The 19,896-nt window shown below is 40.5% G+C and overlaps 3 protein-coding genes across 5 annotated transcripts; all 3 read left to right on the top strand.

Moving 5' to 3' along the window:
• The first annotated feature begins 352 nt into the window (after positions 1-352).
• Positions 353-3,731, top strand: cwc15 (CWC15 spliceosome associated protein). Its single transcript, XM_075487168.1, has 7 exons — positions 353-431; positions 819-960; positions 2,465-2,577; positions 2,668-2,768; positions 2,841-2,951; positions 3,064-3,191; positions 3,314-3,731. The coding sequence occupies exons 2-7, from the start codon at positions 830-832 to the stop codon at positions 3,441-3,443; spliced, it is 714 nt and encodes a 237-aa protein (XP_075343283.1). The 5' UTR covers positions 353-431; positions 819-829; the 3' UTR covers positions 3,444-3,731.
• Positions 3,732-5,733: 2,002 nt separating this feature from the next.
• On the top strand, positions 5,734-12,658 carry mtmr2 (myotubularin related protein 2). 2 transcript variants are annotated; one of them, XM_075487891.1, is made up of 16 exons: positions 5,734-5,974; positions 6,855-6,957; positions 7,055-7,078; positions 7,195-7,261; positions 7,386-7,480; positions 7,559-7,663; positions 7,903-8,007; positions 8,095-8,178; positions 8,281-8,430; positions 8,516-8,704; positions 9,593-9,778; positions 9,871-10,077; positions 10,164-10,256; positions 10,348-10,461; positions 10,611-10,787; positions 10,873-12,658. In XM_075487891.1, the coding sequence occupies exons 1-16, from the start codon at positions 5,895-5,897 to the stop codon at positions 11,032-11,034; spliced, it is 1,941 nt and encodes a 646-aa protein (XP_075344006.1). In that variant the 5' UTR covers positions 5,734-5,894; the 3' UTR covers positions 11,035-12,658. The 2 variants fall into 2 exon arrangements, with proteins under 2 accessions (XP_075344006.1, XP_075344005.1); XM_075487890.1 differs by having other exon boundaries at positions 6,852-6,957.
• A 1,259-nt stretch (positions 12,659-13,917) lies between these two features.
• fam76b (family with sequence similarity 76 member B) lies at positions 13,918-19,034 on the top strand. 2 transcript variants are annotated; one of them, XM_075487889.1, is made up of 10 exons: positions 13,918-14,440; positions 15,258-15,322; positions 15,421-15,475; positions 15,623-15,778; positions 15,865-16,049; positions 16,173-16,223; positions 16,316-16,393; positions 16,519-16,651; positions 16,740-16,841; positions 17,897-19,034. In XM_075487889.1, exons 1-10 carry the CDS (start codon positions 14,354-14,356, stop codon positions 17,984-17,986), a joined length of 1,002 nt encoding a protein of 333 aa, XP_075344004.1. In that variant the 5' UTR covers positions 13,918-14,353; the 3' UTR covers positions 17,987-19,034. The 2 variants fall into 2 exon arrangements, with proteins under 2 accessions (XP_075344004.1, XP_075344003.1); XM_075487888.1 differs by having other exon boundaries at positions 16,516-16,651.
• Positions 19,035-19,896: the final 862 nt, after the last annotated feature.

Here is a 19,896-nt window from a genome sequence, read left to right as displayed (position 1 = left end):
GTGTTTAATTTTTACTCTTTTTTTAATGCTATTAACTGTATTTTTATGTCAGTCTTTTAAGTTTTCTGAAGGCGATGTTGCTCTCAGTCTTTTACCAAAGATGATTTCTCTGGTAGATTTTTATTACAAAAAAAAAAAAAAAAAAAAAAAAAACGTTTTCAGCAATGTTCAGCAACACTTTTATGCACCGGGAAAAACCCATGTATACCTAATTGATGTGTGTTTATGAATATGTGTGTTATATTAATTAACTAATTAAATATATGAATTAAATTATTACGTTTTTATTAATTATATTATGTGTGTTTCATGTATGGCATCAATCCTTTCTCCTATTGTTTGTGAACGCCTCTTTTCAACATACCGCTTTATTCCGGAAGTGACGTCACTTGTTGTACTGGGTTTTCCTTTTGTCGTGTGGTAGCAGCGTCGTAAGTGTTATACCTTTGAAACTTACTTATTAAATGCAGTTTATTTAAAGTGTAGCAACATTTGGTAATGCTTTTTTTCTTTTATAGTTTAATTGTTCATTTTTTTTGCCCGAAAAGCTAAACAGCCTCTCAACTATGTTGTTGTAGCTTGTTAGCCACAATTTAGCCTGCCAGCTAATGAGAGCTAGCAGGATAACTTCTGTTTTATACTTTAAAAAATTAACAGAAGTTGTTATGTAACAGATGGTATGGTACATGTGTCCCAAAACGTATTATACTTGCATTTAATATGCTAATGATAATCCTAAACGTTCATTACTAATTTTGATAATGTCGCTAAGCATTTGAATGGTTTATTATTAAATCTTCTACGTCTTTCTACACTAGGGCCATCAAAGATGACTACAGCTGCAAGACCAACGTTTGAGCCAGCAAGAGGAGGGAGAGGGAAAGGAGAAGGTGATCTGAGTGCCCTCTCCAAGCAGTATTCCAGTCGAGATCTTCCAGGCCACACGAAGATCAAATACAGGTCAGCAGATCAAACATAAGTACAGCTGTTTGGGGTTTTAATCCGTGTATTGCTGAGAAAAAGATTCCACCTCATAGAAATGTCTTCAAAACATTTAAACAAGCAAACATTTGATCCATTTGAAACTATCGTGTGATGCTGTTGTCAAACCATGACATGAAATTGACATTATGGTGCCAAATCAATGATTTTCATACATGGAAAAGCAGATTAAAAAGTAACCACCCCCCTAATTTGTGACACCTCAATCCACAACATTATTAGAGGTTTCACATTATTTCACAGCAATTAAAACCTCTGGATGGAGTGAGAGACTAAACTAAATGTCTTATTGAAGCTATGACATCTGGAACTTGGGGGTCTCTTGGCTGGTAAAACATCTGATGATTCACTGAGTCTGGTCCTTTATTTTATTTTATTTTTTTTATTTTCTTTAGCACAAGTTTCTTGTGTTTATATTGAATCCTAAATTGTCTTTGTTTTCTAAATTGTCTTCCCATCTGTCTAGGTACCTGACTTATCGCACTTACTCTAGCACTAGTTTTGCTCTTAGCTGTTTGTTTTTGGAAGGAAATGCACTTATGATTTCTTGTGAACTGAAGTTCTTTTGCCTACCGATGTTGAACGCACTTATTGTAAGTCGCTTTGGTTAAAAGCATCTGCAAAATGACCGTAATGTAATGTAATGATAGGATATAATCTTGGCTATACAGACAGGGGATGCCGATTCTGGCAGACTGAGAAATCTAATCTCCCAGAACTGTATCCTCTCCAACTTCCCCATATTTACTTGGATAGTAATAGATGATCTGATATAACTGTAAAATAAAACATGTTTTAACTCACATCGTTCATTATAGAGAGGGCATACTATTTCTGGCATAAATTATTGTGCACAGTTCCGCATTCGTGCATATTTCATATCCAGTAAACTACCTGAACCAAACCAAAATGTCATTATCTTCACACAACAGCAGCGTTTTTCTGAACTTCTTACAGCACAATACTGGATCCTGCTTCTTCACAGCGTTTGACTTTTTAGTCGACATCATGATGGGTCTAAACCTTAACTAAAGACTGAGTCATTTGTAATAGGATGAACTGCACAAATACATCAAAAATAGATTTGTTTGGTCGCACTAAGTGAAATAAGTATAGTGATGGTTTGGAGTCGCCTCAGTGACTTATGCAGCTTACTGTGATTGACTCCAATTTTTAGTTTTGTTTGCTTCCATTAAGTTATCAAAGCTATTTTAAGGTGATTTGTACACCTGAAACTAGCTACTGAAGTCAAATGTCTTCATAATTTTCCCATGAAAGAATATTAGCTCTGTTTTTGTGAAATTAATAATTGAAATACTTTCTTATGTTGTGGTCTTTTGTGTGACGGAAAACAATGGTTGGTTTGCTAGAACGATCATTTCTGAAATGTTACTTCAGCATATTCTGAGGATGGAATCACACGAGTCGAATACTTTTCCTGAAAGTTCTCTCCAATCCTCAGGCAGCCTACCCAGGATGCCCCCGAGGAGGTGCGTGCCCGTGACTTTCGCAGGGAGCTCGAGGAGAGGGAACGTGTCGTTGCACGTGAGAAGACCAGAGAGCGGGGGCCAAGAGGTCATTAGACTCGCTGTTTATGAAAAACTGGCATTACTTCAATTTCTGACAAAAACACTAAGTTGAATTGTATCATTCTTCACTTTCCAGAACACACCACATCATCATCATCATCATCTTCTTCTTCAAAGAGACCCAGACTGGATCAGATTCCTGCAGCCAACCTCGATGCTGATGACCCCCTCACTGATGCAAGTCTCACACTGAAAGCCTCGGTAGACTCTCATTAGGCTGCGTTCTTAATTAGGCCTTTTTCTTCTCAGGATGATGAGGACGAGGACTCCGAGGAAGACAGTGATGATGATGACACTGCAGCTCTCCTGGCTGAACTTGAGAAGATCAAGAAAGAACGGGCTGAAGAACAAGAGCGCAAAGTAAAGATTTCACTCGCACAAGATAGAACTGGCAGCATGACATAAGTCATGTGGGCGACAAGGCAAATGTTCCCTCTTTATGTTTCCGTTTCTTTTCTTTTATCAATTTTAGGAGCGAGAGCAAAAGGCCGAGGAGGAGAGGATTCGGATGGAAAATATCCTGAGTGGCAATCCGTTGATTAATTTGGCCGGACAACCGCCGCAGCAGCCTCAGCCTCAGACATTCAGGGTCAAGAGAAGGTATCTCACACACAAAGAGACATATTCGCACAGTGTGTCCAAACATCTAACTGGTCCTGTAAATGCATGAGAAGGGTTGTGCCACCAATCATCTTCAGTTAATATGTTGATACTCTTTTTAGGTGGGACGATGATGTTGTGTTCAAAAATTGCGCAAAAGGAGTGGACGAGGCACGGAAGGAGAAACGCTTCGTCAATGATACGCTGCGTTCGGAGTTCCACAAGAAATTTATGGAGAAATATGTCAAATAGAAGACTCGCTTTGCTCTCCTTATTTTTATTGTTTTTCATGTAATGTCTTTGGTCTACTCCCTTTGTCCTAAGAATGATATATGGCATCGTACAAAAAAAATTCAAATTCACTTGAAGTTGTACAGTCAACAGGTAAATTGCTGTATATAAATGAGTTGGTGACTAACATCCTTTAAGTAAAGCTTGAGGAAAGTAAGATGCAGTTTTTTTTTTTTGTTTTTTTTTAAATGTGACTCAACAATTCTTTCTGTGGTTTGTTTTTATTTCAATAAACAGTGACTTGGCTCACAGGGCTTTCTTTGTGAATGTTCAGCTCTGAATGGATGTCACGATGACATTTTTAGTCTATTTTGGGATTTCTTAAAATCCCAACATATGAGTTCTGAAAGCTCCAACATATCTTGTAAACCACGTTGAACACGGTAATCATGATTCGTGGTAGCTGGTTGCCTGTGTGCAGACGTAAAAAGCACTTAGACTCAGCAACATGTATTACGAAGGGGAATTGTATGGAGCTGTTTTCCAGATGTGAGAAAGTCAGGAGATATTGGCGATTGGGCCGTTTTGTCTCTCGAACATGACCATGACCCTTAGCCAAGAGGTTGTCAAGAGCAACCCTGGAACAGGCAGCCTGGCCTGAACAGCGTCTTGAGCAAGCTTTGCATCTCTTTCCACTAAGATGCTGCTGTCCAAGACAGAAGCTCGGGCTCCAAAATCAATGGCCTTGAATTTGACTCTGCGGCTGAGCTCATGGATGCGGTCTGTAAGAAGACAGTGAAGTCAGTTGGTATCCAGGGTACAGTTTGTCTGTTTATAAATCGCTCATATGTTTGAACTTTTAGTTTGGAGTTTATCAATCTTGGCCGGGACACTCATCAAAAAGATTTTGAACCTAGAGTTTATTTTTCCTCATGAAATGTATTGATCTGCTCATATATTACGCATTGTAACAGAGTTCAGGCGGCTACAAGAATTGTATCATAGAATATCATATATAATCAATAACTTGAGGTTAACGTACATCAAATCTCTGTTTTCATGTATGGACGTGTTACCCTAGTTCAGGATTTGTTAAGAGCTTTCCAAAACCTTTTTAGCTCTTTGGATGTTCACTCATATCTATAAGTGCATCCTCCATTTTTACAGACTTCTCCTAATCAATTTAATACAAAGGAACCATATCTTTGGAACCATCTACATCCAACGCTGCAGTCTGAAAGTAATTAGACATTTAGACAATTAGTCCTTTTGTATGTCAAATAATTCCATTTTTGATTGGTCTTTATGTTATAAATTTTCATTGGACCTTGATTCTATTTCAATTTTATTGTTTATTCTTGATCTTTGGCCTTTGTTGAATTAATTTGAACCATCTTTTATTTGCATATGGGAGGTGTCCTAAGTCTTTTAGGGTCTCTGCCTTTACTGCAAAATTATTTAGATTTGTTTTTATGCTGTCTGGTTGAGATTGAGCCAAAGTTCTGGCTGCAACCCTACTAAATAAGTGCTTAAAAACTGGATCTGTTCCAGGAATAACCAACTAAGTTAATCAAATTCTGCGAAGAAGACAAGTCATTGTTGCTTGTTGACAGCTTCTGTCGTCATGGGGCAACTTTCTAAGGTCAACCAAATATTGGTTGTATTGAATTAATATTTTTTGGCCTGTGTGTGTGTTATTTATTCTCTAATTTAAAATAATAATGATCCTGTGATCTGTAGAAAACCCTAAATTAATTATCCAGTCCTGCCTAATAGAAAGAACAGTTAAAATAAACCATGCTGAGTGTACATAGACTTTTACGAACTGTCAGAATGGTATTATCAACTAAAACAAATACATACAAGTTTTAATGTTAAACATCCTTTTCATCAATGAAATTGTAATAATGTGCTTTTGTCAAATTTTGTGGCAAAGTTCTCATCTCTGAAGAAAATCCTTTAAAACTTCTTCAGTAATCTGTTTGATTGTTTATATACAGGAATGCTCATGAGCTGAGATTATAAAATAAAGATTCCTTTATTCTAGGCATTGTTCAGTTAAATTGGAGGATGATATCACTGAATGATATTCAAAGAATTGTGCTTTTTTTCTGGTATTTTTTTCTAAAAGCACAATTCTTTGATTTTTATTTTATGTATATATACAGTGTCAATAGTAGTTTGGTGCATTTTTGGTAGCAGGCCGTAGTTTTGGAAAAGTTTGAAACAACTGGGATTTCCAAACGTACAAAATGCTGTGAAGGCCAGCAGGGGGCGCCATCTTTGATAACAGCCTTCTTGTGACAGGATTGGGGAGGCTTCTGGGAAAAGATGGCAGCTTCCTTTTGTTTGTGAGTTTTTGCCGTTCTCGGAGTGTAGCTTTAAAGGAAACCTTTAGTGGAAACGCGGGCTCATCAGTCTCATACTCGGGATTCACACGACGAGACATCGAAGTTCTTGAACCAGGAGGACATGGAGAAGAGCGGGAGCATCGACAGTCTGGGCTCGAAGCCTTCCTCCTCCCGTCAGCCAAGTGTTGATTCATTGTCCAGGTAGCTAAATCCTCCACAACACATCGCTAAAAGATTTGAAACCACCTCCCAGTTGCTTATTTAGGCATTATAACCGAGGTTAAGCAGTCTTATCCCAGTGTAACCTCTCAGAAATGAGTGTAATGCTGTTATTCGCGTGGCCGTTGTCTCTATCACTTACTGCTAATTTTAATCAACCAATTGGATGGGCACTTCAATTGTAAAGTAATACAAGTACAAATTGAAAAATTGCCGGATTCCTGAAAGGTGACAGACAGTATTTAGTGTTTAATAGTTGAAGGGAAACTGAGTACAGGTGCTGCTGCTTAACATCCACTCATCCTCTGTGACATGGAAATGTTTTTTGTGTCAACCCTGACAGAAAAATCACTTTGAGCAATGACTAATGGGAGGTCTTTAGTCAGATCTGTGGGGGATATATCAGCAAATTGGATCAGAGGTGTTGGTGCACATTGGATGCACACAGGAAAACCAGGAAATCCTCTGAACTCCTCTTTTCAAAGTGAATGAATTCAGGCAGAGAGGGAAAATGAATGTTGGGCGATTCAAAACAAATTATCCATCACATTTTCCCAGAAGATGAGGTGATTGTTCCTCTTGTCCGAACAGCAGTTAAGAAGTGGGACTGTAACGCAGTGCCCGTTATCTTTGCTGGGCTGAATAAGCAGTTACTGGATTGCTGGCTTTATCAGACCTTTAGTGCAGCAGCATCAGAGCAGCTACAATCCTCATATTAACAGAATATAAAACCTAACACACCAAGATATTTTTGCATTCTTAAAGCTGTATCCCTGTAGTGGTAGATGGTGAGTAATAACAAACAAACGAGCAGTAACGTAACGTTTTCATCCTCCATCTTTGTCATGTTATCTCTCAGCAGTACTTCCACTTCTCGCTCGGACCGATCAGCCCAGGCCAAACCGCCGTCTGCTCTGTCCTCCGACTCCGTGTCAACCTCTGCAGAGTTTTCTCCAGAGCTCAGGGTCGGTAGCCTGCATGCTGTCCACTGATATTTTGCACCCTCCTTGAAATCATTTCTGATAACTGAAGCGTTACTCTATTCATTTATGCGTCCCTCAGGTCAAGCCCAAAGCCGCTGCCAAGGTATGTAATTGTGCGTATGTAATATGGTATAATAAGGTTTGTAATATGTCTGAGTCATACTTGAGGTCAAGTGGCTGCTCCGCCTGTAAGTGTGAAATTGTTTCTGATGTTTCCAGAAGGTGTTCAGAGACTCAGACAAAGAAGAACCACAGTTGCTTCCAAATGAGACTGTTCAAGATGCGGGTATTTTCATTCTCCTTTGCTTCAATCCCAGCTCCGATCAAAGCAGTTTGGATGCGTTAAAACCAGATAGATCTTCTTCCTGATTACAACCGTAACTGAAATAAGAGTAATTCTTGTTCTGCAGCACAAGATGTCACCTACTTCTGTCCTTTCACCGGAGCGCTGAGGGGAAAAGTGATGGTCACCAACTACAGACTTTTCTTCAGGTCCATGGACAGGGTAGGTGTGGTGAATATTTAATTTTTTTTTTAAAAAAGGCTTTGTATTATAAGGAATTAATTTGTCGCCGGTTTCTAGGAGCAGTCATTTGTGCTTGATTTGCCTCTCGGGGTGGTGAGTCGTGTAGAGAAGATCGGGAGCGCTTCAAACCGTGGTGATGTGTCCTATGGTGTCGTTTGCAAGGTGAATGAGGCTGTAGAAATAATCTAGAATAACAGCAGCAGTTTGATGATTAGAGTTTTCATCAATGGTAGAAAATTCATAGAGCAGGCTAAGACACAGAGCTGCATAAACAACACTGTTATTAATGAATCATTTAAGAAAAAGGGATACTTGTCAGTATTGTTCTGCTGCTGTGAAACGGTTTTTACAGCTCTGAGTGCCTGAATGTGACCGTAATCTGCTGCTCTGGCTCCCTCCAGGATATGCGTAATCTACGATTTGCACACAAACATCTGGAGGACACACTCAGGAAGTCGATCTTTGAAGTGCTGATGAAATTCGCGTTTCCTGTTTCCAATGGGCTGGTTGGTGTCTCTCAGAAACACTGTTATCGTGTCAATGTTATCCTGCTTGGATTTCCAACTGATGCATTTCTCCTCCGCTCTCCACAGCAAATCTTTGCCTTTGAATACGGGCAAGTGTTTCCTGAAAACGGGTGGAAAGTGTATGATGCTGTCTCAGAGTACAAAAGACAGGTACTGCAAGGCGACTCAGTCTCAGTGTTAAAGGAAGCAAATTACAGCTGCTGTTGGTGTATTTTTTTCATTTTTATTGTGTGTATGTGTGTGTGGATCAAGGGTATACCCAATGAAAGCTGGAGGATAACAAAAGTGAATGATCACTTTGAGCTGTGTGACACCTACCCATCAACTCTGGCGGCACCTGTCAACATACCAGATGAAGAGCTGAAGAGAGTGGCCGCCTTCCGAGCGAAGGGGAGGATACCCGTCAGTGACTGTTTGTGATCCTTCATAAATGCTTCCTGTCTTATGCAACGGGCTGTGCACATGTTGTTTTCCCCTCTGTGTGCAGGTGTTATCATGGATCCATCCAGAAAGCCAGGCCACAGTGACCCGCTGCAGTCAGCCAATGGTTGGGGTGAATGGCAAGCGCAGCAAAGAGGACGAGAAGTACCTCCAGGCCATCATGGACGCCAATGCTCAGTCCCATAAACTTTTCATTTTTGATGCCAGACCCAGCGTCAACGCCGCCGCTAACAAGGTCAACTTTTATTTGAGTCTCACTTACAAATGCAACTTTTAATACAGCAGCCACAAGGTGTAATTGGGCTCCAAGCAGACTGATTATCATCAGGCATCAGTGAGCATTTGAAGACAGAAACACAGTGTTGGCATGTAAGACTTGGCTTCTAGGGGATTCAAACTCAGCCTCTGTAACCCCAGAGCACACAGGATTTTTCACAAGTTGACGAAATCACATCACTTGTGCAAAAAACAACTCCTGATTCCTCCGGTTTTGTGTACCAGATATTTAGGTGAGGTTTGATCAGACGGGCAGTGGTCACGGTGCAGTTTGACTAACGGATGCAGACAGAGACTCATTGTTCGACGTCAGCTGCATTCGAATCGAGTTATCCGTCGTCTCCATTTATAGGATTTTTGCAACTCGTTCATCAATTTACTAGAAAATGGAATGATTGACTTCTGGATCGATCACAAGTTGCAGTGAAATGTGCTGTCAGCCGTGACAAAATGTAACGAATCAACCACGTCATCAGAGTGTATAAACCAAACTTCATACGAATCCACCCTGCCAGTTATGAGACGGAAACATTTCACATTTATGAACGCTCCAACGTGTCTCTTGACTTGCAGGCCAACCTCTGCATTACATTTAGAAAAGAATGGCCTGTAAGATCTAAACTGACTAACACTGACATTTCTTTAAAGAACTGAAGGTCAGTTTTATGACAATTAACAGATTAATTCAGAGATTTAAATGATTTAGCAGAAAGGTAATGTTTGATTTGGTTTTTGTTGCTCTTTTAGGGGAGAAAAATGGAGGAAGAGGCACAACAGAGCTCCTGTAGTTCAATCATAATCTGAGCTGAGCCGACCTCAGTAACGCCCGTCTCCTTGTTCTTCGCAGATGAAAGGGGGCGGATATGAAAGTGAGGATGCATATCAAAACGCGGAGCTTGTATTCTTGGATATTCACAATATCCATGTGATGAGGGAGTCGCTCCGCAAGCTGAAGGATGTGGTCTACCCCAATATCGAGGACTCCCACTGGCTTTCCAATCTGGAGTCCACTCACTGGCTGGAGCACATCAAGGTGAGCATATTACGCATGAGACCGATGAAGATGGGCCAGTACTGTCTCAGTCTGACGGTCTGTCCTGTGCGTATCTGCCGGTGTGTTTGCAGTTGATCCTGGCCGGCGCTCTGAGGATCGCAGACAAAGTGGAGTCTGGGAAAACGTCGGTGGTGGTGCACTGTAGCGACGGCTGGGACCGCACAGCTCAGCTCACCTCCTTGTCCATGCTGATGCTGGACGGTTACTACCGCACCGTTCGCGGCTTCGAAGTGCTGCTCGAGAAAGAGTGGCTGAGTTTCGGTCATCGCTTCCAGCTGGTAAAAAGTCCTTTTGGAAATCCTTGGAGGATTTTTCTCGCTCTGGTTGCATTAATGACCTGATGTCCTTCCTCTGATTCTGTCAGCGCATCGGTCATGGCGACAAAAACCACACAGATGCAGACCGCTCGCCCGTTTTTATTCAGTTCATTGACTGTGTCTGGCAGTTGACCCGCCAGGTGTGGAACAAGTACTATAAGCTACTGAAATGTCATTTTAAAAGACACCTTTGAAGAATAATACTTTATTTTCTTTTAATTCTCATTTAAGTTTCCTGCAGCTTTTGAGTTTAACGAATATTTCCTGGTAACCATCCTGGAACACCTGTACAGCTGCCTGTTTGGGACATTCCTGTGTAACAGTGAACAGCAGAGAATGAAGGAAGTAAGAGCGTTTTGTTTCTCTTCATGAATTATAGAAGCAATGTTTGTTATTAATGAACAGACATGGTGTTTGGCACCCAGGATCTGAAAGCAAAGCAAGAGAAGAAGTGCAAAATGCTCTGCTACATATGTTTTTTAATCATTACACAGGAGATTCCTAAGAGGACAGTCTCACTGTGGTCCTATATCAACAGCCAGCTGGAGGAGTTTACCAATCCTTTATATGTGAACTACTCCAACCAAGTGCTGTTCCCAGTTGTTAGCTTACGCCACCTGGAGCTTTGGGTTGGCTACTACATCCGCTGGAACCCTCGTATGAGACCTCAGGTATGTCACAGAACCTGCTTCTTCTTTACTTCTGTCGTCTCGTTCGCTGAGCTCTGCACATGAACGCTTTTCTGTCCCCTGCAAGGAACCCATTCACCAGCGCTACAAGGAGCTGTTGGCAAAGCGCACCGAGCTCCAGAAAAGAGTCGATGAGTTACAGCGGGAGGTGACGAATCGCTCGGCTTCTTCCTCTGAGAGAGCGGGCTCTCCGACACGCTCCATCACTCCAGTGCAGACCTTTGTTTGACACAGCCTGATGATTGTGACCTGCACAGAAGCAGAGTTCTACCTGCGAGATGCTGCCACACAATATTAGAAATGAAGGCCTCACCAGGAGCTACGAAGGGCCTGTGTGCTAAACTTAGGTAACACGCAACATTGTTACACTACCACCAAAAGTCTGGATAAATAAAGTATTGTCTTAGGATTTCTCACAAGTCCTGTAGAGTCTGCTTACACCACGAGTGTGTGTCTCAGAGCACTGGAAACCAGCCATAATGCTCTTTTCCTCTGTGGTGAGAGGGCATGTGAGCAGAATAGTGAAGACTATAGCCTGTTGACCTACCTACAATCAGTGTTTTTATCAAGTCCAATGTTGCTCGGGTTAAATGTTCATGCCTTATATACTTCACAGGAACACTCACTGCGCTCCTTGATTTTCATTTAAAAGCACTACAGCTGATGAACTGTAAGATAAATAGTGCTCCTAAAAGCTCGAGCAGACTGGAAATGAAACCAACTAATTGGTTTGGGAGTCGTTAGCGACTCATTTCAATCTTTAGCTAAAGGGCTGTACTGTTAGCTCCTTCTTCTGATTGAGAAATAGTTGATTTGCATTCGGAGAAGTTGGGATTGTCTTCACAAGTCGATCCTTTTAGACCGTTGTGACCAAATATCTATTTTATTTTCTGAATGTGTCACGTATGACATTCCTTTCACACAGGGGGTTGAGTTTTGTATGTTTCATTTTTCTAAGTAGCTAACATTATTTATTATCTTTTAGTCCAGATTTGTATTTATAACTTTCCAACATTGTTTTTCATGCCCTGAATGAATTACAAATGTTTCATGCAATACTAATAAGCTGAAAGAAAAAAAAAAATATGCAACAATAGTTTTAGTTTCAACACTTCTTGTAGATTTCTTTCTACAGCTTTTATTTGTTTCATAGCCAGCAGAATATGTAACAACGCAAATGATTTATCCTTATTTTAATGAATATGTGTGCCTTTTCTGAACAACTAAGAGACTAACAGAAGAGTAGTGTACACAGTTTGTAACATTACACTATAAATACACTGCTGGTCTTTAGCCTTTCCACGACACATCTTCATACTTGCATGAAACATGGGACTCAGTGATTCAGCATGGCTTACATCTGTGTGGACACACAACGCCCTCCTCATATCAAAGTGTTTAGACCTGACCCCCACCATGTGGCACTAGCATTCATTATTTTTATGATCTTGCTGTGAAATACAAGACAAACTGTGCCTTTCATTATAAATTTAGAAAAATAAACTCTGGAATTTGTGTTAATCTAATTTCAGACTGCGATGGCTCTAAAAATTTGCCGTTTTCTGTCTGATCTAACAGACTGTAGCTTTCCTGTAGCCATTAACAGACTCATTGTTCCCAATGTTTTTGTATTCAAATAATGCATCTACTCATACTGTGTTGCCTCTAACATTAAATTACTCTCCCTTAAACTTTAAGTCACACACGCCTACATCATCAATGTGAGACTGCATGTGCTCCCTTCCTCCAAGAGTTGAATTTGGAAATTGATTTAAAACACATCAACAATGTCAAAAACTGTAAAGAACTGTATTTCATCTATTTAATAAAATTAACCAACACTATTTAGTCAATCTTTTGTTAATGTTTGGGCTCTTTATTGTGAGTTTTACCCCCCCTCCTCGCATTTGTCCATCTGAGATTCAGCAAAGCGGATGTTTTGTTTATTAATTAGCAGTTAATTTTTAGGGGTAACAAAAAGATTTGACTGAGCAGATAAACAAGGTAACAGCTTCATGTGAAAGATAAGTTAAATGAAGGCAGGAAGATGGAAAAGCTACAAAACAGCTGATATATCTTTTTTTATTCCAAGCACTGATTTACAGTTAAATCATGTCAATTTCTCTTGATTCAAGGTTTGCTTCTTGACATCAATACTTATGTATGGGTACGTCTTTTCGTAAAGGAATTGAATTCAAAGGAGCTGCTACATGAAATGAGGCCAGCAATTGGAATGTGTTTAGTTTCCAGGCTCTTAACAGTTAAATTGGCCAAGTCAGAGGACTTCCCACTTCTAATATTAAAGCTCCAGTGTTTTATTTGGTATGTAGTTGGCATACTTTAGAAGTGGAAAGTCAAACCTTTGAATTATGTATGTTATGTCCACATGTGTGGCATCCAACGCTTGTCAGCATTTCTACAATTTTCTCAACAGAATCAATTAAAAAAGCTGAAAATGATTTAAAGGAAATTAGATCAACAATAACAAAAACATTTTTTTTACTTGATGTCTGTCCTGCCTTTTATTTTGGTCTGAGAAACCTTACTCAAGGTACCGAGTAAAACATCCAACTTCCGTTTTCTTTAATTATTCTCAGTTTGAGATCAGAAGTTACGAGTCTGCAGTGTCCATCAAGTAAAAGATTAGTTCCTGAGGCCCGATAGATAGGTACACTGATGTAATGAACCAAAGTCACGTATTTCCTCCATCGATTATAGTCAGTCTTCTACTTAAGTTTTTAAAGGTTAACATTAAGAACCATTGTTTACGTCGGCGACATTATTGACAAGGCTGGTTCTGGTAGAGCCTTTGTGTGTTCAACCAACTATTTAGACCAGTTACCTTATTGCTACGTCACAGATTCTTTCCTTCATGCTCAGAAAGCTCTAGCTCTGATGTAGGTGCTAAAAAAAAACACCCTAAAGAAAGAGGTTTGAGAACCATGACTGTTTGCACTTTCTGTAATCAAACTAGTTAGTAATGTGACTGGTAATGATGCGGAAACGTGTTGAATTTGTCCAAGCGTGTGATTGGCTCTGCTCGTTTCAAAATGTAAATCCCGCGGACGAATGTTGTATCGCGATAGGTTTTCTGTCTTCTTCGGGAGCTCTCGGCCACTTCCGGCTTAATGACGACCACGGCGTTGATACAAAAAGAGAGAAGGAAAACACAAGGAAAATACCTTTCTTGGGTAGAACAGCGGAAACTTAACCTTAACAGGCAGATTGTTGTGAAAGACGATTCTATGCGGCGACATAACTAACGGCTGATATACAGTCAGTGTAGCTGGACAACGCAGAGAAAGATCGCAGATATTTGGAGTTTATTGTTCTTCGCTTGCTCCCTCCAGCTAAAGCTATTTCTGTGTTCCTCTGCTCTACGTAGCCGATCAAGCTAACGTTGGCTAACGCTGGATGCCAGCACGGTGTGTGCTCTTAGCTCTTTCAGTGTAGCGAGCGACGCGAAAGGAAATAACACGGTTAATCCGTTCAGTTTGCTGCTGGACTCTGCTATCTTCCTGTAGCTCGGTGGCTTCAGTTGGGCGAGAATGGCAACGTCGGCTCTGTACGCCTGTACGAAGTGTAACCAGCGGTACCCGTTCGAGGAGCTGTCGCAGGGCCAGCAGCTCTGCAAGGTTGGGGAGTGTGTGAGACTGAGGGTGACCGTGATCAAGACGCAAACAATCACGAATTTAACGAGTGTGGATGTTTGCGAGTGTTATTGCCGCCGTAGAGAGATGGCATTACGACAAGCAGCAGGTTAGCTAGGCTCAGATTATGTAACACGTTGGAAGACAGACGTATTAATGTAACCCTGTTATGATCATTCCTTGCCATCGTGCAGTTTATTAAGAGTTGCCACACCCTTAGATGCTGCATAATGGGACAAACCGGTATTTACTGTTGCTGACTGACGCTGTACAACGTGTTGCTTCCGTAGAGCTCCTAAAAGTGCAGAGTTTGACTGCTCAGATTTATTGGGAGGAACCTGCTGCTCAAACAAAACTTCCTTTGACTTGTGTGTGTGATTCACACTTTATTTAAATATCCTCAAAGCACTGACAGAGATTTATCACCCTTACAGTTATTACAGGAATTATTTTCTGACAGGATATTTAGAATATAAAGTCAGTCGCTGAATGTTAAAATGGTCAGATGTCTGTATTAAGTTAAAGTATACCATCTTAAGTTAGTTTCCCTACAGTGGATTTGATGTGCATACCGCTCTGTTGTGATAAGGTGCAGGTTTGACTTTAAAAAAAACTAAAACATGTACAATAAATGGCAGACTTAGTCAATAACAAATAGTCCATTTATGTTGTAGCCAAGAGGCTGACACACTCAAATCTAGTCTCCGACATGTCTTCTGTAATAGTCATGATTTATGTTTTACCCAGGGAAGAAGGAAAAACACTATATATTTATATATATTTCTTTGTTTTGGTGCCACAGGAGTGTCGCATAGCACACCCAATAGTGAAGTGTACATACTGCAGATCTGAGTTCCAGCAGGAGAGGTGAGATGTGTTTTTAATAATGCAAGTAAAGATCCCTCCTTTTTTTCTCTCCTTTTTAATGGATCTCATTGAGATGCAAACTCTTTATTCTTTTGCAGTAAAACAAATACGATCTGCAAGAAATGTGCCCAGAACGTCAAGCAGTTCGGAACAGTAAGTATCAGGTTTTCTATGTAAAACCAGTTAGATTAAACACTGGAAATCATGGAAACACAAGCTGGACATTCACCCAGTTACCTGCTTGAAGTATTGTGTTTTTTAAGCCTTTTTTCCATCCATTTTTGTTCTTTTTTTTAACAGCCCAAACCCTGTCAGTACTGTAACATCATTGCAGCTTTCATCGGAACAAAGTGCCAGCGCTGTACTAACTCAGAGAAGAAATATGGACCTCCACAGACCTGCGAACAGTGTAAACAGCAATGCGCCTTTGACCGTAAGGAAGAGGGCAGAAGAAAGGTAATGCCTGATGTCACCACCTGTATGAGTGCACCGAATGTGTTGGAGCAACTTATAGGAGCTGCTGCCTCCTATGTGTACAACAGGTGGATGGAAAGCTGCTTTGCTGGCTGTGTACTCTGTCCTACCGCCGTGTCCTGCAGAAGACTAAAGAGCAGAGGAAGGGCTTCGGTTCTTCCAACTCCTCATCCCTGAACGAGAAAGACCATCACTCCAGGTCACACCATCATCACCACCACCACCATCACAGACACAGCAGTTCTCACCACAAGTATGTCATCTGTTGGGATGCTTTGCTTTCTCATTATTCCATCTCCACAGTGTTAAGCACACGTTGGTAGTAAAAAGATTTGTGTATCGGGTGCCGTTTTCTAAGTTTGACCGTCTTTCACAGACTGAGTGGGAGCTTGAGTCCTGAGCAGGAGCCGGGATTGTGGAAGCAGAGGTACGACTCTTGTTTGAACTGCGTAATGGAGGGAAATTAGGGAAGTATTTTTATGCCTGGGTTTTTCACTTTAATTCTGATTTTCTTTGCAGCCATAAATCGTCTTCAATCCAGAAGGAGACTCCAAAGAAGAAACCAAAACTGGAGCTGAAGCCATCCAATGGGGACAGGTATGATGGATACTATAAATAGAAATGGTCATTATTCGTATTGGCATATTTTGAACATCTCAGTATTAACTTCACCCACCACCCCTCTCTCTGTCTCTTTTTCTTGAATTTAATCCCATCAGCAGTTCCATCACTCAGTCTATGGATTCTGGTGGAACGGACAACTTCATCCTCATCAGCCAGCTGAAGGAGGAAGTCATGTCTCTGAAGAGACTTCTGCAGCAAAGGGATCAAACCATTCTTGAGAAGGACCGAAAGGTAGGTTATGGCACTCTTATGAGCTCCAGCGCTGTGGGTTGCTCTCTTTTATTTGACGTGTTGATTGAATGATGAAATCCTCCTCCAGCTCACAGAGCTCAAAGCAGACTTTCAGTACCAGGAATCAAATATGAGAGTGAAGATGAACCAAATGGAAAAGTCGCATAAAGAGTCTATGGAGCAACAGCAGGTAGGAGTACATGCTTGTCATAGAAATACTCATTTATAGTTGCTTTTAACATCAAACTTCTATCGTTGGTGGTCGTTTTGTGTTATTTGTGTTGTGTTTTACTTCTTTTAAGTAAAAAAAATAAATAAAATTACGATTTAACGACAAATGTTCAAATTTGCAGATACCATGAATATGTGGTGATATAAGGCACCAATTATTTGATCGATTTTTCAGTTTAAATGGCCATGCCCGACTGATTAGTGGCGGATATCAGATTCTTTCTTTCAAATTTGCGCCATGCACACAGCAACAGATGTTCTTCCCAAAGCATGAAGTGCTTCACTGCTGCTGAATTAGTACATTTATGTATAATCATATACCCGGTCGCAATTATTTGAACTAATGGTGATCATTTATTTATCCTTTCTGCCATTTTTTTTTTTTTTATATTAGATAAAGTTGTTTATACTGCAGTTTGTGTTCAGGAGCTCTGTCCCTGTAACCCGGTGCTCTATATTCAGAGATAAGTGAGAAGGTTGTGTCTGCCGGTTTGGTGTTTTCATAATGATTTATATACGATTAAATCGTCTCTCGTTCCAAAGTTCAGTTTTATAGTAAAGAAGGCCAGATGTTAAAAAATGTGACGGCATGTTGATTTTAAACTATGAGAATCAACATGCTATCACAGTTATATCTGGTATCTGATTACAAAATATTAACACTGTTTGGACCCAGTTTTGGCTTGTTTGCTCTCTGTTTCTATGGATACGAGAGAAGTTTCAGTTTTAGCTATTTCCTGTCTAACTTTGTGACGTTGTCTTGTAAAAAAGACTCTGAGCTAACGTGCTCCTGGCGTTTTTGATGTCCTCGTGTTTAGCAAAACACTGTTTAGCATCAGATTGGTGATGAGGAGCAGAACTGATTTGGAAAAACTCTCCTGAAACCATCTTCTACATTTGCTGCTATTCAATTCCCAACCAGAATGATGGATGAATGTTCAGCTAATGTGTTAAAAAAAAAAAACACCAGCATTTCATCAGATTTTTAACACGTTTATTCATTTGTCTCCACAGTCGAAGAACAGGGAGTTGATGAAACAAGTGGCTGCCCTGTCAAAGGGAAAAAAGTTTGACCGGACAGGAAGCTCACTGCTGTTGCCCTAACAATGGGCCGACCAACGGGTGACGACACAGAGCGGCTTCATTTATGTAACACTGTGAAAGTCTCCCCCCTGTGTTTCCTCATCGCCATCTACATCGATTGCTTTTTGAATTGGTGAGAACAGAGACCATGTCGTACATGGAAATAAGTTGTTAAAATCGAATAAAATTAAAAAAAAATCTCTAAATGTCACATATTTTAGATATTTTATGGCGGCTTTCCCCTCGAGATCATAGGGCGTGACTTTTGATGGAGCGGAGGATGGAGCCCTCGTTTTTATCACTGCCGGGCCAAAACAAAAAGCATGGTGGGCTTATGTGGAGCATTCTGGTGACTCGGTGTATCCACTTGGTTTTTATGGATGTCATGCATTTATTTATTCAACTGTATTTCTTAGCTTTTTTATTTCCTCACGACATACTCAGAGAATATCCCAAATTTGGGGGTTTTCTTCAATAGCAATTAGTTATATTTTTCTAAATGGATGCAATTGTGAAAGACGAGCTCTCCTCGACAGAGACGGTGTGCAACTTTACAATGTATGCAAATGCCAGATGGGTTACCGCTGAGCTGCTGCTCAACAGTGGAGAAGTCTCCGTGACGATTCCGTAAACAACCAATGAGCACTCGGAGCGGCTGTCGGATGCCTCTTGGCTGCCCTCTTTCTCACTGTGTGACAGCTGTAGTGCTTTGCTGTTTCTCTTTAGTGGAACGATTGTAATATTGCATGATTTTACTGCCAGATACCGGGTGGCATTGTGGTCAAACATATTTTTCCCCCCCTTTTAATTAGTTTTTTAAGAATCACTTGTAAATGTATTACTGGGGTCAGCCATTGTATTTAAACTATTGCTTGTATCTGTTTTAGTGAGTACAGTATGTGTATGGTAAGGCCAGTTGAAATGAACTTGTCTGTAGAAAATGCTTTTTAAAGGAACACACTTATCACTCTACATTACTGGACTGGTTTCGTACTGTGGCGTTCAGGATCACTTTTGTACTTTTTTCCAATCTCAAGTGTTTAAAACTATTAAAACTGGCTAAACTGTACACTGTGTGCTTGGTTTCTCTTGGCTGTTTAACTTCAAGGTTCCAGAATGGGAATTCTATCGCTATTACAAACCCAAACATAGTTGGGAGAGGCAAAGAAAGGCGAAAGTTTATAGAGGACATAAGCGACGCCGTTCTGGACGATTGTACAATCAGCAGATTAATTGGTGATAAGTGAGGATGTCAGGATCGGGTTTAAAAGGAGCAGCCACCAAAGGTTTAGTTTTCCTGCTTGAGGATGGGTTGGGGCTCTCAAACTTTATCAGGGAAAGTTTTACTCGATGCACAATGGCAGGAAACTTTTGAAATCTCAAAGCGTAAAAGCCCGGGTCCTCTGTCAGAAATGGTTTGCCTTCCAGCTCCAGAAAGAGAAGTCGTCATGCACTGGAGTACCTTGGAAAACTATCTTCACTCACAGTTCGCTGCTGCATCCAGAACGTGGAACCCTAAACAAGGAGTAAGTCATATATAATCTCTGCTGTGCAGCTGAATTCCAGTTTTCAGCAACAAAGAAAACAGATTTGTTCTTGAAGGACTGCAACATTTAGTATCTTCTGTTCCCAAACAAAAAAAGTTGATGTAACACAAAGGTAAACATTCCTCATACAAGTCCATACAAACCAGTGATAAATCTGAATGTGCCGCTTTTCTAGATCAGATATTTTCAGTTTAAGTTCGTTCTCCAGAAGAGGACTCATGAGGTTTTGTCAAATGCCTGTTACTTCAATTATTCTTTCCTGAAAACTCCTCTTTTCTTCACCCTGTTTCATCATAAGTAGGAATGACATGAGTGATAAGATAAATGAAGGGAGGAAACTCCCTTTATTTTCTTTATTCAAAAAATTAAATACTAATCAATGCA

This window comes from Odontesthes bonariensis, chromosome 16 (genome assembly GCF_027942865.1).
Source record: "Odontesthes bonariensis isolate fOdoBon6 chromosome 16, fOdoBon6.hap1, whole genome shotgun sequence".
Taxonomy (NCBI): Eukaryota; Metazoa; Chordata; class Actinopteri; order Atheriniformes; family Atherinopsidae; genus Odontesthes; species Odontesthes bonariensis.
Note: the sequence above shows the minus strand (reverse complement) of the source record. Positions and strands in the feature narration are given on the sequence as shown.